Consider the following 24,136-nt stretch of genomic DNA (forward strand, 5'->3'; position numbering starts at 1 on the left):
CATCTTTCAGACTTATGATCTAGATCTCCAGAGCATACATCTAGTAGTGATTTGTCAATAATTACACGAAGTGAGCAAAATGAGTGGTCCAGAGGCTGTTCAGAGACAGAAGTAAGTATACTAGCAGCTGTGCATCTACATGCACACACGTACCCGTAGTCTCTAAAGTACAGTAGACTAGCAAGTTCTAGTCTAGATCTTCACTATACTGAATCTGATCATGTTTGTCAAGCTTGCTGCAGAGCAGAGCCTTATCTAGGCTGATATCATAGTTATGGTGATGCTCTTCACATTCTCATTCATTGCAGGGCTCTCCATCGGTACATAGCAGCTTGGGATTTTGTGCCTACAGAGGAAGATGAGCTGAAGTTGACGAGGGTGAGTGAGTGTTTACAACAACAACACTTTTTGAATATAAAATGCTTATCATTCTGCATTGAGGGGGGCTAGGGTTTCACACTTAGGATTAACACTAAGCAGAGATCAGATAGTAAGTAATGCATTGAATCTCCTAATATGGGTATGTTACAATTTGTTTATCTTTTCACTGCATACAGTGTAGGTAGGAATCTATTATAATGTTTATTGTGTATTGAACACACAGCTTAGCTATTTGTCAAGCTATTAATACTATGCATGCATTGAGGGCATCGGTCTGTTCACGTGCAGATCTAATGCAACAGCTGAATAACATTATTAAGAATTGCATAAACTTCAGAGAGACCACCTGTTAATAGCCAGTAGTCTGTTTAGTCTTTTGGTTGAAGCCACCTGGGGGAAGATTGTTCAGGGAAGTACAAATACCCACAAGTGGTTTTACGTGTGGATGTGGTGACCACAGCACAAGTATTTGTTTGGGCTACTAACCACAAAACACTTGTACCTCAAGCTGCAGTCATTATAATTATATTATGTATATGCAGCCATTAAGGAAACTGGCGGAAATGTGTACATATTGGATTATGTACATCAAAGTGTGTAGCAATTATTCTATGTCGCCAGAAAAATGTCTAAACTCTGTCACTCAATTCTCAGGGTGATATTCTACTGGTAGCAGATGAATTTGATGATGGCTGGATGAGAGGCATTCGTCTCATTGACCTAGAGGTAGGATACCCAACAATACTGACTTCACATCGTACACAATATCTGGAAGTCCTCATGAATGTGTGATGTGAATCCTGATTTCATTTGCATTCATTGGTTTCACGATACTAACGGTTGCTTCCTGCTCTCACAGATCGGATTCTTTCCTACCAGTTTTGTGATTCAAGACACTTCCCCAGTCTACAAACTCAAGTAGGTCGATCATACCACAAAACACATGTGTATTATTATGTAGATGTTTGTATTTTGCATGTAGATAAACAGGAACGAATTGCAGTTAGTTCCTATACCCAATGTAAACTGTCGTGGTTTGATAGCAAAAGTGATGCGAAAGTAATTATCATTATTATTTGTCCACTTTCAAAGTGCATACACATTGTACTGTGGCCTCCAGCTATGTATGTCTATAAGCCGTCTGTATGTTTACCCTCTCACACAGAGAAATCAAGCTTTCAACAGAACACTACATTAGCGGTAAGTGTTTACAATAGATGTACAAGATAATTAATTATTATCTACGAAAGGACAAATTAACGTCATCAATATAATTGTATTGCCCCCAAAGTGTCCTTTTATTGTTTTGGAGGTTCCACCGAATGTGCTAACTGATGCCATTCACAAAAATGATCGTTTATCTCACATCTAAGATTAGTGTTAGTTTACACAAAATTAATGTGCACTCTTGTTTTACATAATATTGTTTAATGCGTCACCATTCCTATTAACCACATCCTTCCATGGACACTATATGTAATTGATGATGTTATAACGGTAATTTCCTGTCTCTCCAGACCCAAAGTTCATTGAGTACGACTCCTCAAAAAGATCTAAAATTGCACTGGTGAGCTCACACTATACACAACTCCACCCCTAACGTCGACGACATTTGGAGGTTTACTTTTGTATTATTGTTGACACTCTATTATAATTAATGGTGTGTTTAAGTAATTACAGTATCTTAGTCTCATACATTTCCTAGGCTAAGTCATGTCACAGGACATTATATAATAGTTAGACACTGTTTTGGAGGTGTCTATGGGATTTAGAAGCCCAAAGGTACTGATTTAGTATCCCGAGCGTAGCGAGGGTACTAAAGTGGCTGAGGGCTCCTAAATCACATGGACACCGACAAAACAGTGTCTAACTCATTTAGATACTAGTGCGCATACCGCTTGACTACAATACAATCACTGAATACTAGGTATACTAAATAAATTTGCAGGTATACTAAGTCCCATAGTATACCTGCTCTGAGGCACTTTTCCCATGTACTTCCCATGTACTTCCCATGTAGATCTTATCAACTAGTGTCTAAATAATTATATATCAGTGCTGTAAGGTCACCCACATTAGTGCACATGTCATGTGGGTCAGGTAGATAGTTGCCAGCTGAGCATGTTATGCCAAAAGCTGTCAGCTATGAATTCAACTGTAACTACTTCACACACACACACACACTACCATATATTCATTGCATTCCAAGTCATTCCTATTACATGTAGCTTTTCTCAATCATATTCAGTAGTGTGGCTGACAACACTCACTTAATCGTATAGTAATCACGTACTACCTCATCAAGTGCGCCCACAAGTTCTCACTGAAATTCACTAGTTTAGCTCATTGAATTTCTGCTGCAATAATTTTGGAGCTTATGAGTAGATTTGCAAGTGATTGAGGCTGTCAATGATAATAGCTGTCTAGTATAATTATTGCTGCAATGAATTTCGTTGTCACGCCATCCCATTGCATTGTGTACAGCTTTTATCTTCATAACACCCAACTCCATTCCCTGCAGGAAATATTCACTTCAGAGGAAGCTTACCTCAACAAACTCAAGTCACTCAATGAGGTACTAACACTGATCACTTATCTTATAGTCCAGTGTGTCTAGCTCTGCTTTGGTGCCGTGTATATATATGGGAGGTATACTCTTTAGGCACTTCAAAGGCTAATTTAAGATGAATATATTTGTTCAGTTTAACTGAAAGGTCACAATAGACACCTGGTTAACGCTCAGAAGGCAAATGGTCGATCTAGTTGTTGTATGCTGCATGAGATACGTATGTTCACAATTAATTCAGTATGTGTATAACATTGGTGTAGTTGAAAGCAAATGACACTCGACTATATTAGGAAGGCTGGTGAATGGTCTCAATAGAGAGCTGGTCCAGAAAATAATTAGTTGTTAATTGGACAATTATTACTGTATTGAGATACTCGTCTCACTGTTTGTCTGACTGTGCAGACTTTCATCGTGCCCCTGGCAGACAACCCCAATGTCATTAGTCCTGAGTACTATGGTCCCATCTTCTCAAACATTCAGGTATATTACACTGCTGTATATAGCCATGCATATACTTGCTGTTAATTGATGTGCTGCTAGTGCTTTAAAATATATGCACCGTGAAAGGGTATATATACCCCTGGGCATAGCCGCAGGAGGTATACAGTTAAGCTTACCTTGTGTGTGTGTCAGTATTATACCAAACATGCCTTAAATTCATTCCGGTCTGTATAATGCCCATCTATGTGATACACCAGCTAGGCTAAATTTTCAATGCTAAGCCAATTCATTCACATTCAATAAATTTCTTAATGTACAAATCTTTCTCAACAAAATAGTAATGACTGGCCAGAGTACTTGTTTATCCACTAGTGTCGATTGATGCTGGTATTAGCAACATACAAATATGCACCTGATAGAGATGCAGCAATAGACTAAGCACTGCAAGTAACCACATAATTTAATTATAGGCTTGTTTACATTTACCTGTATCTATGCTGTATGGTGGTTTACCACAGCCCCACTAGGCTTCCTGTTTAGCTCAGATCAGTTACCACAAGACCATAGCCATTGGGCTTAATTTTTGTGCCCATAATTATAGGTTATACTGTCATGGTGATGTACATGTATGTACTGAGCATTTCAGTACTTTAATCCTAGTGTTCACCACATAATGTGTGTTGTCTCTTCTCCCCAGCCTCTCGTCTCACTGTCCAGTAGCCTGGTGACCCAGCTTAAGTCACGCATGGCCGCCTGGGACGAACGGTTCACTCTAATTGGAGACATATTCATGCACATGGTGGGCCCAACTCAATGATACTATCAAATGCTCAACGCATGCACACATTAACATTTAACGATGATTTTGTAAAAAAAAAGCTTGAATGTCTGTGGTTTGATGCCATCACTGTAAATGTTAGTACCTAGACTGTAGTTTGAACTAGGCCTGGGAATGTTTATTTGTGGCGGGCACACTGTATAGTGCATTGAGCATAAGGCTGATTCTCTGCAAGACACACAGATTGTCTTGCAGAGAATCAGCAAAAAATAACGAGAATCAGCCTTATGAATTAACATAGCTACATGCTATGACAGTGAAATATTTTATAGACCTTCTTTCCTACCTCCACAGGGTCATCACTTGAAACTGTTTGTGACATACGCTGTTCAACACACGCTAGGAAGCCAGGTGTGTGCATATAGAGATTAATCTAATAATGTTAACTTCGTTACACTAACTGCCTGCAGATGTTAACCAAACTCATGGGACAGGAGAAGTTCAAGAGCTGGTTGGAGAAAACTGAGGTGTGTAATGGAAGACACAACAGTTGATAGTCTTCCCACAATTAGCCTTCTGTTAGTTGCTGTGCTTGGTTGTCATAACGACAGTATGCATGCCACTCGTTGTATACAACAGGCCTATCATTATAATAGCAAGTATAAACTGTCAATGTTGATTACCTTTTGCAGATAGATCTTCAGAGAACATTGAACTCTCTTTTACTGGAGCCCATACAGGTTGGCTACATGATCGAGAATACACTGTGCATATGCTTATGTATATATACATACGTACAATACGCTATAGTCGTCTATAGAGGTCTTTCTTTTTAAAATAGTTCTTATATAGAATTTGTGTTGTTATTAATTTGTCTTAAGTTTATTTTCTGTTTTTCCGACACAATTATCAGCGAGTGCCAAGATACGAGTTGCTATTGAAGGACCTGCTGAAGCATACACCTGAGGTTTGTCATTAATACAAACCATGTAATGCTCGTGCAGCATTAAAGATCTGATTGCAATAATAATTTTAATAATATATACAGGAGCATCCTGACTACTCTACACTGAAGGAGGCACTCAACTTCGTACAAAAGGTACACAAAACTTAACAATACACACACTAAACAATTTGTGTACTTACATAATTCATAACAGTACACCTACTAGCCAACCTAATGTTGTATAGTCTACTACACTCAATCTTCATACTAAGTTTATATCATCCTACATGTATACTGCTGGACCCACAAGCATAGTTACTTACCAGACACTCTACTAAAGAAATATACACTGCTCCAAGCCTTAGACCCACAAGCAGGGCTATATATACTACCAGGAGTACATGAATACTCCTGATACTACGTATGTTACAAGGGTTACTTTCACAACTTAATGGAACCAGTAATTAATTGAACAATCATCACGACCATGCACATGTGTACATACGTACAGATAGCAATAGACTGCAATGAGAACATTCGTCGTGCCGAGAATGAGTTCAAACTGTTCACCATCACTAAGAGATTCCCCCACGATGACGTGGAACTGGTGACAGTCAAGAACAACATCAGGCACAGAGGTAACACGGAAACTGAATGTTGTTTACCAGCTGTACGGTTTATATAAATACAATCGTGCATCCTGAATCAGATTATTGTATATATGGCGTGTACGTATATAAATACAATCGTGCATCCTGAATCAGATTATTGCATATATTATGGCATGTACGTATGTTTATGAAATAAGTTTGAGATTAAGTGCATGCATGTGATGTGAAGTGTCTCTTAGTATGTGTCAGTGCCTGCTGTACGACATACCTGGATGTAGTACATGTAAAGTTGAAAATTAAAATACTAGTTATCGTAGGCAGCAATATGTACAGTAGATGAGATATTATGATAATGTATTTGACGATAATGTATTTCATTTCAGACAAAACAAATAGGACAGATAATGGACTAGTTCGGAGAAAGCCAAAGAGGTGAGAGTGAATTAACCTGTCTTTATTACCCTCACCCCTCCATCTTCCTGGCACAGGCAATCAGTGGAATGTATCAACGAAGAGAACACACTGTCTGCTCGCTCGTTCTTTGAGTCTGAACATCATCGAGTTTTTATCAAAGAAGGGACAGCCCTCAAAGCCAAGACAGACTTCTCCGATCCATCCGAACGCTACCTCTTCATGTGCAGTGATGTCATTCTCATATCACAGGTTATTGTCATGCATTGTATATTGAATCAATCGATTCATTATCCCTAAAGTAAGGGACAAAATTCACTTATTGTGTGCTGCTGCAAAATGCTTTTTACTGCACACTCAAGTCAAACTTTGTGCATGCAAAATTCCTGTATTTACATACGCTTGCCTCCTCAATGGAATAATGTTTATATGTATAGATTTAGGTCTGATAAACGCTCTCCCTCTCCAGCCTAGCAGTCGCAGTCGCAAGACATTTCGACTGAAGGAGAGAGTGATGTTGGTCCATGCCTGGGTCACTGACACTGCTAGTATCATGACCACCAATGGAGGGAAAGTCCCCGAGCGGGGGTTCATTTTAGGTACACCACGGAGGATCTACCACTTCCTAGCCGCCAATGTGGGGGAGAAGAACAGCTGGTTCCAAGAGCTACAGACACACATTTTTAAGCAAAAGAGGCTCTTTAATCGGGTATGTCCCTACAAAATTATGTGTGTGCATTGAAAGAGTCAGTTGAAGTATTGGTCATGTAATTCCCAATACTTTTTACTATGATGGAAATGTTTTTTCTACTCACACAGCTACTCTCTCATTTGAGCATCCCTGACGAGACCTATCACAGTCTAAAGGTCAAGTCTAAAGTCGGTTATCTAGGGATGCTGCAAGATGGTTAGCAACCAAGTGTTTTGTGCATGTATGGATATAGTCTCGAATACCCGCCTCAACCTAAAAGCTTGAGTCTGGTCAAACTCACATATGAACTTTGTTCTGCACAGTCAGCAAAGTCAAGTGGGCTACACGCCCACAAGCATAGTGATAAAGCCACAAGCCACCGCATGTTAAGGGACAGAACATACACAGAGGGCTATATCAGACAGTGTATCAATTAAGGCTAGAAGTTGAAAGCCTACGAGAAAGCCTGAGCTTGAAGCCATCATCGCACAGAGCTAGAGGGCCATGAAACCATGGTCGACGGTCACATTCGATATTCACATAAATGAGTATTTAGGCTGTTAATTTCGACAAGGTGTTCCAAAGGTCCTGTTGCTAGTCTGGAGAGTTCTAGTATCACATCCTTACAACTCTCTCCATGAATTTTCCTACGTCGCCTTCTGCCAGGGGCTAATTCTTTCTACTAGTAACAATCCATGCTGCCTAGGCGCTAGGCCATGGCGGTTAGCTATAATGATTTCATGTAGACTATAATTTTATTCATGTTCCACACCCGCTTGTGGTCAATTAAATGTCCAAGAAATTCCTGGACACACTTGAACCAAACCTCAATGTGAGTTTGACCAGACTCAAGCTTTTAGGTTGAGGCGGGTATTCAAGACTAGTATGGATATTAGCTCAAAAAATTTCAGCAGCATCCATAACTCATATGTGTATTGGATGCCCATAACCAGAATTTAAATTGCACACAATTTGGTTTGCTTCTCCTTTTAGAGCTGAGTTTCAAGGCTGGAGATGAAGTGTCTGTTATCGGATTCCAGAACGGAACTGGAAAGTGGAGACCTGTGAGTGCTCCTATACTGTCAATATTCTGTCAATATTCGGTGGAGAACTATTAAAGCTTGGTCCTTCTCATATTAATGGATTTCCTCACGTATTATACATGTACCCATTTCATTTACTTTCTATGCATGCTTGTCATTGCTTTGATCACTGTGATTACTGCAGGGTCTCTATTCTCATGAGCCGTTCGATCCCTCCACTGAATGGTGAGTTTACTGTTTTGTAGCTTCATGCATGATACAATTAAATCTCTACACTTTGGAAGGACAGTGCATGCATTACACTCTAATTTTATACTTTAATTCAGGTACTTTGGAGTTCTAAATGGCAATTTCGGATGGTTCCCAAGTAAGTATAATTATGAGTACAGGATGACTTAGACATAATTGTTCCCTGAAAGTTGAGTGCATTGTTTGATCGCAACGCCCCTCACCCCCACAGTCCAGTGTGCCAATGGTGTGGAGAACATCTCAAAACAGAACCTAGAGCCACTTTCACAGGAGGTACGTACATGTATGTGTGTTGGATGTATGAATGCAATATTAACTGATTTACACTATCACCTCTCATGTGATCTCTGTTATGTCTGTTCTACTTACGTTTTGTCATGTGCTCTTGTGCAATCTACATGTATCAGTGGAATGTTCTAGAAATCTCCATGTCCATATCTGTGTCTCCCCATGCTCTATTTTTTAGTGTCATTTTTGTTGGTCTCTGCACCACATGGTAAAATCTCTATGAGTATTAAGTGAAGTAAATCTGATCTGTGAGCCTATAGCTAGTATATATATAGACTAGGTTACATTAATTGCCTAGGCTACTGGCTAGCTATAGAACTGTCTATCTAAGAAAGAACTCAACAATGTGTTAAATCACCGCGTTCGAATCAGAGAAATGTGTTTACCCCACGAAATTACTGGCTATATGATAGTGTGAGAGAGATTGCTAACATGCCCACAATTCATGGTTGTATAATGATCGAAAAATTAACTATTGTCCTGCAGTTGGAGCAGACACCAATGTGCACTGTGCTGGGCCTCAAACAGAGAATGCTCGAACTGGTGAGACAAGTTACATTTAGCATATCTCGATCATTTACATGTTTGGCTTGCTACAGTATAAATCACATTTATAAGATATGGATATGGACCTTATACAATGCCATAGTGTTAACTGTACACCTAAAGCTACATGCAACTGCATGTTTACTGATGCTAAATTTAGCAGGCAAAAGAGGCCTCTTAAACAGCTCAATGACCACCACTATGTAACACTTCTTAAACTGCCACCTATTCAGACTGGAAGAGAAGTGCTTCCGCTGATGGAGAATGAGAGAGTGGTTAAAGTGTTTGTGGGAGAGGGAAATTTCAAGGTACATGTTCGCTTGAGTATTAAGTTGTTTGTATGTGCTTGTTTGTGTGTGTGTGTATTGTAATTATTAGTTAGTAGTATGACATTTTGATAATTTTCTCTCACTCAGACATTGCGGATACCACCACAGTGCACAGTGGATGATATTGTAAGGTGAGCAAATCAAGAGTTCAGTGTCTATAGGTTAGCCTACTTGTACTTAATTCCCATGGAAACCATATATAGTGAGAAAGGGTACAGCATAGTTATAATGTTTCAAGGTTGATATTGACAGCTGAACCCTGCGCAACTTATCCTGCCTTTGTTTTTTGATACCACTATAATTATATGAGGTTACAGGATGTGCTAAATCAACAATGGTGTGTACAGGATGAGCTAAGTGCTACGAGTGTACAACAGATACAGGATGTGTAATGGCCCTGATTTTTTAAAGCTAGAATTACCACAATTGGTCTGAGTATTTGATAATTAATAGTTGTTACCTCAAACAGCCCAGGTGAGACTGTTACCACAACAGCCCTAATAGCCACAAGTAGTCATATACACCATAATTGCCACGAGTATAATATTATACACTCAGCAGTCAGTGATCGAAACAATTCCTTTGCTATATACAGAATGTACTTCAAGGTGAAGCCAGACAGCCAGCTGGCCTGGAATCTGATCGAACAGTCAATTGACAATACGGTCCACCGACCACTTGATGTCACCGAGGATCCCAGCGAGGTCATCGACTTCTGGGGCAAAAGCAAGGTACAGCCTACCTTCACTGTTATAACTGTTCTGCTTGCATGTATACTTACTAACCATGCAACCAGCTTAATAGTTCCTCTTATGCAATTAAGTGTGACCCTGAAAAATTTATTTTTTATCACATGAGTGCACTTTAATAATTATTTTTAGCACTGAAATCTACAATTCCATACACAGGATCAAATGAGGTTCTTACTGAAGCAAAGCATCATCAGCCATGGTATTGGAGAGTCAGAAGCTTAATTATTGTCCCTCAATTTTGTCAATTATTTATTTGTGTTCGACCTTTTTAACCAGCCAATTTAAAATTTAACCTGAACGAACTATATAGTTCATGCATCAAAAACAATAATTATATACATCAAAGGTTCTACTTAAACTTGTATCACTGTCACGGTGTTTTACTGTAAGAAATCATTATTGATAATTATAAACGTTATTAAACTGGAGAACTATAACAAATGATTAAGCGAGGTATCAAAATTGATTGTTTACAAGCAGATCAAGCCAAGTTCTTTCAGTATAAGAACAATCGTTACTCGATGCATGGAAGAAAGCATTAGCTTATTTTAATGATCTCCTCTCGACTTCTGCATGAGGGTCCATTTGTACTGTTATGCCACTCACAATGTATGCTAATATCAGCTTGCACATAATGCTGTCATTATCCTTCTACTGTGATGCAATCTGAGAAAAGGCACCACTTCGCTTGATCTAAAAAAAAGTTGAGATCTCTATAAATACTGACAGAGCAGAGAAATGCCTAAGCAATGCTATGCTTAGTATGCACATACCTCATTCTATGACTAAGTTATAATCGTTTGAAGTTGGTTGCTATGATATTGAAAAAACGCTGTTCAAAGGATGCCCAACTCTATATTTTGCGTTTTTGACGAAGCACTGAGGTGAAAATAGTTGGATTTAGAGCACCAGACGTCACGTAGAGATAGTAGAAAGGCTATAGACACTTATAAGCTTAAATTCATCACTTTTGAAAATCTAACCCAAGTGGTCCCTTTTATCAGATTGCATCACATAAGTACACTTATACGAATGAAGTCCATTTGTCTGTCTCGTACACTGCCTGCAGGATATAAGAGGCGTAAACCGTGGTATTTTCATTTTAGGAAAACTTGCAAAATCTGGGTATAACTTAGCTGTGTATACGTAACTGTAGACACACTCATCACTTAGGGCGTTAATTGTCCGTTCAACGATCATGACAACTCAGCCACAATCATTGTGAGCCATTGATAAAAAATAATCGTAATAGAAACCTGTATTTCTGGAGCAGTGAGATCCTGGCTTGCAGCAAATAATCTCAGACTCATGCTGATGCATCTATTAATTAACCAATTTTCGTCTTGGGAAGTCATGTTAAAATGCATGCAAGGATGAACTTTGTACTTGTATCATTATTATCATTATTAGTATTGTACAACTTCGCCGGTCTTTAGTACAGTATAAAAACTAAAGGGTTGGCTCATAGTAAGCAGAAAACCAAAGATTTCAATGAACCGAAAATGAAGATTCTAGCTTTTCTCGGTATTGTGATCTTCTTTGCAACTACTTTCTCACAGTACGGGCATGCGCAGATCCCAAGAGCATGTACAGATGAAGCTAGCCTCCGAGACCTCACCTGTTGCCCAACTACCAGTAATGGAGTTTGTGGAGCTGTTGCAGGCCGTGGGGCTTGTATGGATCTGCAACTACCTCATAGTAATACCACCACAGACGTAAGAAGAAACTGGCCTCACTACTTCACCAGGGCATGTCAGTGCACAGGCAACTTCTCGGGATATGACTGCAGCAGGTAATTTACTACAGTCAGTAATTCTAGTTAACACTTACATTCCTGAATGTGACTCGTAATAATACTATAAACTGCATGATTCAATTGTATTACTATATCTTCATTGCCATCCACTGATACTGGGTTTTAAATGCAAGGCTCTTCCGTTTGCAAATTTTGAGTTTTAACGAAATCACTTTAAAAATGCACATGCCCTCTTTATCAAGGCTTTTAAGTGCGCAATCGAAGCCTGCATGGTATTCATGCTACCAAATTTTAAGAAGAAAACGAATACAACAGAGTCTCACTAAACCAGCCCTCTGAATTACGGTCACCACTATATACCGTTCATTTTATTTGGCACAGATTGCTAGCTTGCATATAGAACTCGCCCTGAAATGTAACCACTCGCTATTTCGTATACTGCATGTATACGGCCGAATATGATGCTTTGGGTGTAGTTTAGCAGAATAATTTTGATGGAAATTAGTAAATAGAGAGCATAATGATTCATTATTCGCGAGACAGATCTGCAAAATGAGTCGAGGTAGGGTCGCTATTCAGCCCAGTCTATTTTCTGAAATTCAACCACCTCACTATTTCGGCCAAGCTTCACTGTCCCCAGGTGTGACCGGATTAACGAGAGTCTACTGTCAAATTTAGTAAATTACTGCATTTATACGCTGCTTCTGCATGGTATGCGCTTGAAAGTGCTGGTTGTAGGAGAAAGATGACTGTTTACACCATGCAGCAAGTAATTACAATCCAGTGGGCGAGACCAGAGTGCATGAGTGTAAAAACAATTTCATAGTAAGCCACATAATAATGGTTTCCCTTGAAATCTTATTTTAAACTAAAGAATTCATTATTTTGCACGGGCTAAACGCATTTTTTAATATCAAAGTTCATTAGCATGCAGCCAAGCATATTTTGCAAGCATGTGTATTACTATACTGTAACTATAATTACATAATTATTGTATGTGTTGCAAGTTGCAACTCAGGACTCCTACCATAACTGTGACGTTCTGCCCACGCAAAAAAGTTAGATACGAAACATCCAGTACTGGATTCTATCCTGTCTCTGCTGACTATACATGCACCCTCTCTTGGTGTTGAATATTATTGTATGGTTCCTGTATGTTAATTGGTTCTTTTCGTTAGTTAGCCGAGTCCTTTGTGGCTAGCTATAATTAGAAGTTTGCTCCAAGCGGTTCTATTGTGTATATGGGAGCCTCTGCTCCACTGCTCTTGTTTTGTGATACAGACTATAGCAACATAACAACTTTTATTTACCCGGCCATATTAATATAGGTGCAAGTTTGGCCACTACGGAGCAGACTGTAGTCGGTACCAAGTTCTCTCTCGTCCATCAGTGGCTGATTTTGATGTTACTGACTGGGACGACTACAATCGCATCCTCAACTTGACAAGAACTTATGATTCTGGCTATGTTGCTGTATTAGAAGAGACGTACCCCGGAAACACCAGCCTTCGTACTGCTCCTTTGACCCTGTATGGAATGCTTATATGGTCACATCATTATGCTGCAAAAGATAGCCAATCGTTAGGTGACTGCATATATTATAGTGTTATGATTTGCACGTAAGTACTCTTTCCCCCTTAATTTGTTCCCACGTGCATGTTGTGCATGATTGCCGTGTAACTGAGGTAGCCACCACTGATGCAATTTGATATACATGCCATGCACACTTTCATCTTTTCCCACACTCACAGAACTGCGAGTGAACGGAGCCCCGCTAGACTATGCCCACACTGCTCCTGGCTTCAATACATGGCATCGATTGCAGTCAGTATGGTTTGAATGGGAGATTCAAGGAATGCTGAATTCAATGGCGGACCCTAACTACCACATGTTCCGACTCCCTTGGTGGGATTGGCGTAGAGAATCACAAATGACAACTGGATTAGGAGCAGATGACCTGTTTGTTGCAAACAGAGCTGGTTACAGTAAAAATGTTAGTGGACGCCCGGTTGTTGCTGGTGATCTGTTTGGAGAAGGTTGGGAGACTATGTGCTGGTTTAGAGTTGGCCAAATTTGTGATCCTACTGAGAACACTGGATTACTACAGAGATGTCCTTTCACGGGCACCAACCCATGCAGCACGTCAAATCCTGATTGGCCCAGTGCAGCTGATGTTCTTACCGCTCTTGTTATTCCTGAATTCGATGTTGCTCCCTACAACATTCAAACTGTAGGAGGTTATCGAACATTCGTTGATTTCCAAATTGGTACTGTCAGTGTGGAGGATTGTCGTGATGATAGACAGTGTCGCTGTGTGCCTAGTTTGGACCCATCATGTGCAACCAATACAGCTGAGCCTACTCAAAAGTCGGGAATGCATCTTCTGGTGAGTGTCTGTGATGTACTTAATATTATTGTTACAGTAAGTAACTATAATTATGTTTTCCAGGGTCACATCATTATGGGACAAGGAGATTTCAACTTTCGTCTTAACAACGACATGTCCACAATTGGAACGATTGAAGACGTCGCAGCTTCTCCAAACGATCCAATGTTCATCCTCCATCACAACATGATAGACTGCATCTTTATAGAGTGGATGAGGCGTTTCCCTAATGCCGAATACCCAATGAATGTGTCAACTGTCGGACATGCTCGTGATGGGTTCATAATTCCTTTCTTCCCACTTTACACCAACAACGATCTTTTCGTCTCGGCAGAGGAGCTGGGATATAGCTGCAATCTTTTTGGAGGTGCAGTAAACACATCCATGTCTGTAAGCCTACTTCTAATTCTCGGAATGTTGGCTTTTGCTTTAACTCAATGAAGACTATACGATGTACGTCATCTAAAACTGTGAACTGCTACTGTTTGTACTGCAACATTTGAGAAGTTGCATTTTTAGAGCTTGTTACATGCTGTTGATATGATTGTAAATAAAGTGTAATGACATGTAAATAAAAAAAATTGATTGCCATTGTAAATTCTACGTATTAATTGTCAGCTAAGCTAACATGAATCTATTGTCAATAACCTTATTTTCTCTACCGATTCTGATGCTCGTCATAGGATGATAATATTTACGTGACAAAATCACATTCTATATGCGCCTATGACGAAACCCATGCAGGATTGAACGAAGGACAACAATCTGCATGCCATAATTATACGTAAGTGACAAAAGAAATGCCGAAACCCGGGATCGAACCAGGGACCTTTAGATCTTCAGTCTAACGCTCTCCCAACTGAGCTATTTCGGCTCATACAAATAGCATGCTGCATTCCAAAATGGACATTGGGTAAATTGGCTGGTATATATAGTCATTGTATATGTCAGCAATGCAATGGCATTGAGAGTCAGAAGCTATTGTTGTTTCGATTTATTATTTTCTGTGTTCGACTGTGTTCGACCGTTTTTTTATCCAGCCAATTTAGCCTTGAACACAAGCTACATTGTGTACACCAACAGGTTCCAATTGTCTGCTACTGTCCACGGTTTTAAGAAATCATTATTCGCGCATGCGCATAGAGACAAATCAGCCGCAACTTGTCACATGATCCCCAGTGCAGTGCCAACGTGTTTGTCGATTTTTGAGACAAAGATCAAGAAGCGTGGAAGTCGACAAAAATGAAGTTTTCACTTACTGTGCTGTTTTTTCCACTGTGCTTGTCCCAAGCTCTGATCAGGTACAATTTGGTGTAGATTTCCCATTATTGTAAGGCGACCCTCGGAATAATTTTATGTACTATCCTTCTAATTACACCGCCACTTGCACTGTGATAGTAGACTTGTGAGCTGTCACTTTTGCAGAAAAGTAGACTGGTCAAACTCTGTTTTAGTCTTGGAGCCATACCTTTTTTTAGAGGGTAAGGGAGAAAGAAGGAAGAAAATGTTTGAAGACTCTTGCAGCTTTTCCGTGTAGGAACGAGTAGATACTATATACTTTATTGGGTAAAAATTCACATGACATAGGATTCGCATTTCATAGGCTCAGATCAGCTAGAGCGCACGGAAATGATGCAAGAGTCTCCAGACCTAATCCCAGCTCTACTTGATTTTGCATTATAGGTACGGTACGTCTGCATGGCCTAGCTCCTCCAGACTACTGCATGCATGGCCAGACTACTGCATGCACATGATACTTAGATGTGTCAGTACCCATACTATAATTAGCTAGTCTTCATTACCACAATATCATTGATAGTGATGTGGAATGCATGTGATGCTCACCACCAGGCATATACCGTACTTTTAAAAGAGGCGCCCTTTTTTAATAATTACGATAATCAGCTAGGGCTATAATTAGAGACATGCAGCCAAAGAGGTGCATCATTAGAAGAGCACCTTATAAATAGAGGTTATTATGCCTCGAGGCGTAGCCGCACGAGGGATACGGTAAAGCTGACTGTGTGTGTGTCTGTCTGTCTGTCTGTCTGTCTGTCTGTCTGTCTGTCTGTGTGTGTGTGTGTGTGTCTGTTCCAGCTGTAACCGCTCAACGGTTGCAATGCGACGAAAACTAACAGCTTCTATAGGCTTCTAGCCACGTTCTCTTGGTGATTCGTGGATTAGCAAACTAAATCTTCTTTCTCGAGTTATGGCTAGTTTGACTCACATTGAAGGCTGTTGCAGTCTCTTCAGAATCTTTCATAGCACCATCTGTCCGTACAAACTTTCTATTCAACATATGAGTTAGCCTTGCACTAAAGCGCTAGCTTTTTGTTAGCTACAAGACTCAGAAAATATCTGTTAAAACAGCTAGCTAGCAGTAGCCATTTGTGAAATTGATCTCTTTGGACACACCCTTTAATTATTCCTGTGGATGTAATGCACATGCGCGCTCATTCCCCATGAGAAAATAATATCCAAGATCCAGATCCTCCTGGCAGAATCATCTTTGTCTTGAGGGCCTGGTAAGCCACAAAACACTACCATATAACAATATAGATAACAATATGCATGTACACAGGTCTGATATTATATACACTGAAGTACAGATCCTGGAAGAATCAATTTTCTTCTTTCTTGAGGTCCTGGTAAGCCACATAATACAATAAATAACAACAATAGATGTAAGTTTTTTCTTCTCAGTGACTTTATATAGATAAGCTAACTTTAATATAAAATTCATTATAGAAACTAATATAACACTCTAATACTTTTGAGCGAAAGCAAAAACATGGCGAGAGGCATTAGCACAGCGCCAGCTTGAACACTAGTTTGAGCAAGTGGGTATTTGGTATCCTCGATTTCAGGCCGCCCTAGAAACAGAGGTCCAGGTCTGTAAATGATCCTGAAGTGTATCCTTGGCCTTTCAACTGGCCTTTTTGTGGCAATTACAGGTGGAGGACGATGCTTCTTAAGTGGAGGAGGTGTCTTACACATCCTCAAGCTTCCTGAAAATAGAAGTGATACTGGCCTCCATTTAGCAAGGCGCCACTAAAAAATAATCTCTGCAGCCACGTGGAGCTCTATATATATTGAGACATCAAAATTATTTTTCAGTCTAGGTGGCGCATAATTAGAAGGGCGCCTCTTTTAGAAGAAGTACGGTAGCATGCAAGTTATCAACTTGAGTAACCGCATGCGATCTAGCCACTTGAGTTGTCACTATTATTATTGGCAAATGTTGCACAAGATTCTACCAATCTACTTTTCCGGGGTGTTTCTTGGACTGGAATACTGGAATGACCTTTGACCTTGATTGCACCATTAAACTAGAGCACTAAGTGCAAACCCTAAGTTGGTAACATGATAATAAAGAAACCAGAAGAGTGATATACAAGACAAAAAATGCAGTGCATGTTACATTGTAGTATACAGCCGCCCTTCCTAGAGGGGAGAGACCGTCTGAGCACTTTAGTCCAGAGGTCATTCCACAATGGAATGTTCAGTGTCAAAACCAGCCAACGCATGCAAAGGTCAACCGCGAACTCTTGACTAGCAGCTATGAATTTTTGTTTGGCTTGCTCCAAGAACGTTGCTAAAGGAACAAGAAAAGGGTTGCATAGGACTAGTGCAGTCAACTCAACTTACTATAGATCCTTAGACACAGTTAGGCTGACTCGCTAGCCATAAATGCGTCCTACTGCAGTGTGGATTATAACGGTCGGCATTCGGCTATTTACCGGCCCAAAAACCTAAATAACCGGTCAGTTTAGCTCTGGGCTGCCACGATGACCTGCCAGTACTCGAGATCCAGTTGCGCATGCGCCTATATGCATGCTGATTCAGCAAGCTAGTTAGTTGCTATTGCATGCTGATTCAGCAAACTAAAGTCTATTTGCGTTGAGTTCGACCCCGGAAGTTATGTGGTAAATAATGGCTTCATTTATGCTTTTTGTGGTAGTATGCCTGGGACTTCTACATGGAAAATGCTAATTTTTAGCTGGTTTGAGCTTACCAGCTCTACAGCATATAGATAGAAGCGCTTTTTAACAAGGAATCCAAGTGACAGGATCTATAGTCTTTCTACTACCTCTGCAAAATCTGATGCTCTGAATCCAACTCTTTCCACCAAAGCGCTTTGTCTAAGCATCCACCATTACCTTACTTTTCCCAATTTAACAATCTTTAAGTGGGCGTTTCTCAATACTGCTGTTTTACAACTTCGAGTTTCCAACGCGCATAACTCAGGCATGGAACGAGGTATGTGCACACTAAGCATATCAATGCGTAGGCAATTCTTTGCTCTATCATCTGATATATAGATCGCAAAAATTATAGCTTGCGCCAATTGGTCTGTTTTCCATACACTGTGGACTAAGTCTAGAATCACAGCAAAGAAACCTGGAGTCTTAGAAGTATGGCTACGTAGCTATATCCTGGTGCTAGGATTGCTGATATAGTAAAGAAGCCTTCCAACAAAAAGTGCCTCGAATAAAGCTAGCCGCGTGTGTAGCTAGCTAGCCTGCAGACAATATGCAAGTTCAGCCTCAATCATACCATATATTGAAGACTCTTCATACACTGCATTTATCTTTATTATCGTAATTATGTGACAGGCTCTGGGAAAAGGGCCCAATTGGAGCAGATATTGGTATTGAGCATTAGCCAGATTTATAGACCACAGTGTATAACAGTAAACATTTATAGTTATCTACAGTCCTTCTACTACCTCTCGGAAAATCTGATGCTCTGAGTCCAAGTCTTTCCACTGAAGCACTTTGTATAAGCAGCCACCATTACCTAATTTAGCAATCTTTGAGTGGGCGTTTTCTCAATACTGCTGTTTTACAGCTTCGAGTTTCTAACGTGCATAACTCAGGCATGGAACGAGGTATGTGCACACTAAGCATATCAATGCGTAGGTATCTATCATCTAGTATATAGATTATAGCTTGCGCCAATTGGGTGGGCCCTTTTCCAGAGCCTAGCTGTCACATATATCACCAGCGAAGGGTTTGTACTTTAGTGCTCTAGTTTAGTGTGGCAATCAAGGTCAAAGGTCGTTCCAATTGAATAGAGACACTTACTTTTCACTGTGAACATGACGGCTCGCGATTCTACCCTGTTTTTATTTGAGTGCCAAGCAAATTCTGGAATTATTTATTGCTGGCGCTTAGAATTATGCCTCGAGGCGTAGCTGCACGTGGGATACGGTAAAGCTGACTGTGTATGTGTGTGTGTGTTGCAATTGTAACTTACTGCTCAAGGTTGCAATGAGACAAAAATTAACAGCTTCTATAGTCACGTTCTCTTGGATTTTGATTCATGGATTTGCAAACTAAAGCTTCTTTCTCGAGTTATAGCTAGTTTTACTCATAGTGAAGAGTGTTGCAGTCTCTTCAGAATCTTTTATAGCATCAGCTGTTCGCACAAACTCTCGATCAGTGTTAGCTACGTACTGCACTAAAGTGCAAGCTGTTTGTTAGCTACAAGAGTCGGGAAAGAGCTGCAAAGCTGCAGCCTACCTAGAGGAGGAGGTACGACACGTTTGCCTCGATTTAGCAATTAGCCTCTGCAATAACGTTGAGCGTGGGCAATCATGCCTACCACAGCCCTTGTGAAGTTTGACCTCATTGCGGATCCACCCCCTTTTTACAAAAAAAACAAACTATACCTCTTGTAAGTTCAGGTATTACAAATTGTAATACCTGAGTGAAGCAAAACATGACAAGAGGCATTAGCACAGCACAGCTTGCAAAGAAATTTAACGCGGCCTGGAATCGAGGCTGTACTTACAATTGCCTCCTAGAATGGAAAGTGCCAAAATTGTTTCTCTTCTGTTTGTGCGCTACTGGAAAATCCTATTCTAAATTTTTTGTGGCGCTGTAAAGACGGTAGCCCCATAATTATAAATTAATTGTTCTCTGTACACGTACGTCCTGCAAACCTTTAGTGTTGCTTTAAATTGACGTTAATTATTTTCACATCAGGGTTCCTCTACATAAAATGGACAGGACTATTGAGAACCTCTGGGAGATGGGTTTGACCCGCAGCGATGTGATCACCTCCAAGTTTGCTGGTGGAGATGTTCCCGAGCCCCTCACTGACTACATGGATGTAAGCTGGTGCAGCTGGTGTTTTGTTGGCACATGTCATGGGTACAGTATATAGTGGAGAAATGTTTTATCTACAACAGGGTCAAAAGTTCATGGGGAACCAGGCGTGTCCATGTCCATTAACTGTGCATGTGCAAATAACACCAGGTACCATCATAATCTGGTAGTCTAAGATATATGATATGCACATTGATCTGCGCATTACACGGACGACCACGTGACCTGTATTTGCACTACTGTTACGCTTTTCAAAGTGCTGGAACTACCAATCAGCTTCCAGTAGTCATATGACCACCTACAAATCTAATTAGCTGGGGGGCATAGATAGATGTAGAGCTACTACACATGTACATTGTAACATAAATAAAAAGAGCAGGATTGGCAACGGATGACCTGGTTATAGTCACCATACACTTGACTTAATCTTCTGTGTGCTGATTTATGTTCCCTTTTTTCCTGCAGGCCCAGTACTATGGAACTATCAGCATTGGAACCCCACCACAGATGTTTAATGTTGTCTTTGATACTGGCTCCTCTAATCTTTGGGTTCCCTCTGTCCACTGCAAGGGCATTAACATTGCATGCCGTAAGAAAAAGATTGAATGCTTATGACTGTTTAGCTTGATATCTTTATGTGTGTAGGGATTCATAGCCGCTATGATAGTAGCAAGTCGAGCACTTACGTCAAGAATGGTACTGCATTCGCAATCCGATATGGTAGTGGAAGCTTAACTGGCTATCTCAGTCAAGACACTGTCAGCGTGAGTTAACGTTTAGTCATACTAGGTGCCTATTAAGCTAGGGTATGCCGGATACTGCAGGTAGGAGGAATTTCAGTCAAAAGTCAAACATTTGCTGAGGCTATCGTTGAGCCAGGACTCGCCTTTGTTGCTGCCAAGTTTGACGGAATATTAGGTATGGCATTCAAGTCGATCTCAGTGGATTCAGTTCCGACGGTGTTCGACAACATGGTTGCACAACAACTTGTGCCCAGTTCCATATTTGCCTTTTATTTGAACAGGTACACGTTGTATTAGTACTTATGCACTTGCTTATATCACTTTGTATTTAGAGATGTCAATGGGACGACTGGTGGTGAACTTCTACTCGGAGGTTCTGACCCAAATCACTATTCTGGAGCATTGGTGTATGTTCTCCTTTCAAATGAAACATACTGGGAGTTTAAGATGGCAGGGTAAGCTAAACGCAGGTGTCTTCATTGTACAATCATGTTCACTTCATTAGAGTGAAAGTGGGCGGGGTGACGTTTGCTTGCAAAGATGGTTGTAATGCGATTACTGATACCGGCACATCACTTATTGCTGGACCTGCTGCCGAAGTGCAGGCCCTAAATGAGAAACTTGGAGCTACAAAATTGCCAATTATAAATGAGGTTTGTTTTTTACGAGTACTCGTAATATGACAATTATATTGTGGTTTCTTCTACAGTATGTGTTTGACTGCAGCAAACTTGACTCCCTGCCCGACATTGCCTTTTCTATTAATGGTACTGACTTTTCGCTGACCGCAAAAGAATACGTGCTAACGGTTAGCTGGATGTGTGTGCACATAGTTTGTCATACAGTAAACTAGGACTATAGCTGGCACCGCACAGAATAAGTAATTTGTAATGTAACGATGTAAATGCATAATTATTATAGTCTATAATTTAGCTGTTCATGATGTTGTGACGGATTGACATACATATACGGCTCTCCCACTTGCTTGTTTCGATACTTTTTGGTGCTTCAGTGTATTGGTACAATGTGTTGCGAGTTGTTTACTGTGCTTATGGCTTCGTAAAATTATGATCCTAACAGTACATTTATGGTGGGGTTGCCTTATTATATCACTTCATTAAATTCACATGTACTTTTAATTTTGTATGACATCATAGATCTTGCGTAGTAGTCACAAGCATAAAAATTTCAAAGCGGTGTTCTACTCAAAGAACATTATAATAACTAGAGCATTGAAGTGCTAATCCTCAGCTGTTGACGTGAATAATATAAAGACCAACTAAAATAGTAGTATGTATGAGCTGGAAGCTGGCTATAAATGTTATTAAGCTTTAGTCTTGTTACTTTGGCTGCTTATAAGTAACAGGAGCATTAAGATTTAGAGGCATGGAAACTTTTGAGAAGGGAGTTTTAGTAGTGCATGAGACATGACCTGTGGAGTCAGCAAAGAAGCCTCTTGTGTATTTTGGGCTAAGGATAAGCGAAGAAGCAAGCTTTCTACTTTAGTGACCCTTTTCCATTGTTCCTGACACGGGATCACTTCAACTATAAATACGTACCTCGAATAAAGGCTGCTTGTAGCTAGCTGCCAACGTGCAAGTTTAGTTATTGAACAACGAAACTTTAGCATCATTAACTAATAATTTGTTGTGTGGAGGCTATATATCCATGCTGTAAACGCAGTACTGCGGCATCCAGGTGAGTATACTCAGATATGACAAACAAACCAAACCAACAGACTATATACTGCAACCCATGGCCGCCTAAGCGCCTCAGGTTAATAATTCAAACTGTGTGTTAATTCCTCATTATTGGAATGACTACGTCGTGTTTGTGTGCAGGTATCTCAGGCGGGGCAGTCACTCTGCATTAGCGGATTCATGGGTATTGATTTACCACCTCAAGTTGGCCCTCTCTGGATTCTAGGAGATGTATTCATTGGTATCTACTACACTGAGTTTGACGCTGCTAACAAGAGAGTTGGATTTGCTCGCTCCAAATAGACTAATGATAAAAGAACTGCTATATATACATAACTGTTATGAAAAAATTTTGCTGTTTTATCATTTATACATGAGTGTATAATTTATAACAACGATGCTGTTTTTGATTGTTATATCGTTTTAACGTGAATGTGAATTGGTATTTTGTAGCGTCTGAACTCAGAGGGGACCGAGGGGGAAATGAAAAATGTGGATCTTTTGTAGACATAATAATTATAGTCTTCATAGACAGTGAAGTATTGTGCCTCGAGGCATAGCCGCAGACGTCACGGTCACGTGAAAATAATTTTTGAGCCATTTTGGTGACAGCTAAAGATGGTTGTCTGTTTAGTTTCAGGATGTTCCAAGCGCTCAGGGCGCGATAAAGACGTTTCCTTTTGCAGAATAGGATACTTTCGTCGTACATTTCCTATGACTCGTTCCACATGTGTCCTTACATCTGCTATAGTTTTAGTATCATGTACTTCTATTGCTGACAGTTGGTCCTTCCCCCTCGTTAAAGCAGAGATATGGAGTCGTGCTTGCATCATTGCCACAGAGTCGGAAATATCAAAACCTCGATCGGCTAACACAAGGTCACCTGGCAGTAACTTATCTAACAATCCACAGTGCTCGGCGAGATGCTTGTCACTGACACAACCACCCAAAGGTTCGGATACAAACAAAACATCTCCTTGTGGAGCAATTCCCAGCAAAACTTTTACTGTATCATGGTGCTTGTAAGAGGGCCATGTACTTGACCTCGCCGAAAGGTCAGACGGTTGCTCGATAAATATTTCAAAACAATCTATTATAACAGCGACTTTGGTTCCAAAAGAAGTGCGAAAGCATTCGGGCACAGTTTTCCATAATTGCTCTCGTTCAGGCCATACAATTAGCTTACGCAAGCTGTTATCCATTGCTGTCAACCATTTCACCTAAATCCGAGATACAGTTGCACAAGATACATTAAGGCGAGTTGCTAGATCTTGTAACGGACAATTGAGTCGAAGTTTTGCCATGGTAGCCATAAATTCTTGAAAATCTGTCAATTTGGTTCCCTCTTGGCTTGACATAGATTTGCTTACGAGGTCATACACTGCTTTCAGAGTTGTCAAATT

The 24,136-nt window shown here is 40.2% G+C and overlaps 3 protein-coding genes and 1 non-coding gene across 4 annotated transcripts; 3 read left to right on the top strand and 1 right to left on the bottom strand.

The window, feature by feature from the left end:
* Nucleotides 1–31: 31 nt before the first annotated feature.
* On the top strand, nucleotides 32–10,466 carry LOC135350773 (intersectin-1-like). Its single transcript, XM_064549606.1, has 28 exons — nucleotides 32–111; nucleotides 309–378; nucleotides 1,036–1,107; nucleotides 1,241–1,299; nucleotides 1,547–1,581; nucleotides 1,899–1,948; nucleotides 2,903–2,956; nucleotides 3,353–3,430; nucleotides 4,089–4,190; nucleotides 4,524–4,580; nucleotides 4,640–4,696; nucleotides 4,862–4,909; nucleotides 5,083–5,136; nucleotides 5,218–5,268; nucleotides 5,627–5,753; nucleotides 6,110–6,158; nucleotides 6,215–6,389; nucleotides 6,607–6,846; nucleotides 6,957–7,044; nucleotides 7,822–7,892; nucleotides 8,056–8,096; nucleotides 8,198–8,238; nucleotides 8,332–8,393; nucleotides 8,895–8,951; nucleotides 9,188–9,262; nucleotides 9,371–9,414; nucleotides 9,879–10,014; nucleotides 10,192–10,466. The coding sequence occupies exons 1-28, from the start codon at nucleotides 80–82 to the stop codon at nucleotides 10,255–10,257; spliced, it is 2,091 nt and encodes a 696-aa protein (XP_064405676.1). The 5' UTR covers nucleotides 32–79; the 3' UTR covers nucleotides 10,258–10,466.
* A 973-nt stretch (nucleotides 10,467–11,439) lies between these two features.
* On the top strand, nucleotides 11,440–14,780 carry LOC135350783 (tyrosinase-like). The gene is made up of 4 exons (XM_064549621.1): nucleotides 11,440–11,827; nucleotides 13,120–13,376; nucleotides 13,543–14,177; nucleotides 14,241–14,780. The coding sequence occupies exons 1-4, from the start codon at nucleotides 11,538–11,540 to the stop codon at nucleotides 14,616–14,618; spliced, it is 1,560 nt and encodes a 519-aa protein (XP_064405691.1). The 5' UTR covers nucleotides 11,440–11,537; the 3' UTR covers nucleotides 14,619–14,780.
* A 198-nt stretch (nucleotides 14,781–14,978) lies between these two features.
* On the bottom strand, nucleotides 14,979–15,051 carry Trnaf-gaa (transfer RNA phenylalanine (anticodon GAA)). The gene has a single exon. It is a non-coding gene; the product is annotated as a tRNA-Phe (tRNA).
* Nucleotides 15,052–15,332: 281 nt separating this feature from the next.
* Nucleotides 15,333–23,166, top strand: LOC135350797 (cathepsin D-like). Its single transcript, XM_064549635.1, has 9 exons — nucleotides 15,333–15,478; nucleotides 20,168–20,294; nucleotides 20,756–20,879; nucleotides 20,936–21,054; nucleotides 21,115–21,314; nucleotides 21,366–21,488; nucleotides 21,539–21,686; nucleotides 21,743–21,841; nucleotides 22,875–23,166. Exons 1-9 carry the CDS (start codon nucleotides 15,420–15,422, stop codon nucleotides 23,034–23,036), a joined length of 1,161 nt encoding a protein of 386 aa, XP_064405705.1. The 5' UTR covers nucleotides 15,333–15,419; the 3' UTR covers nucleotides 23,037–23,166.
* Nucleotides 23,167–24,136: the final 970 nt, after the last annotated feature.

Source organism: Halichondria panicea, chromosome 17, assembly GCF_963675165.1.
Source record: "Halichondria panicea chromosome 17, odHalPani1.1, whole genome shotgun sequence".
NCBI classification, from domain to species: domain Eukaryota; kingdom Metazoa; phylum Porifera; class Demospongiae; order Suberitida; family Halichondriidae; genus Halichondria; species Halichondria panicea.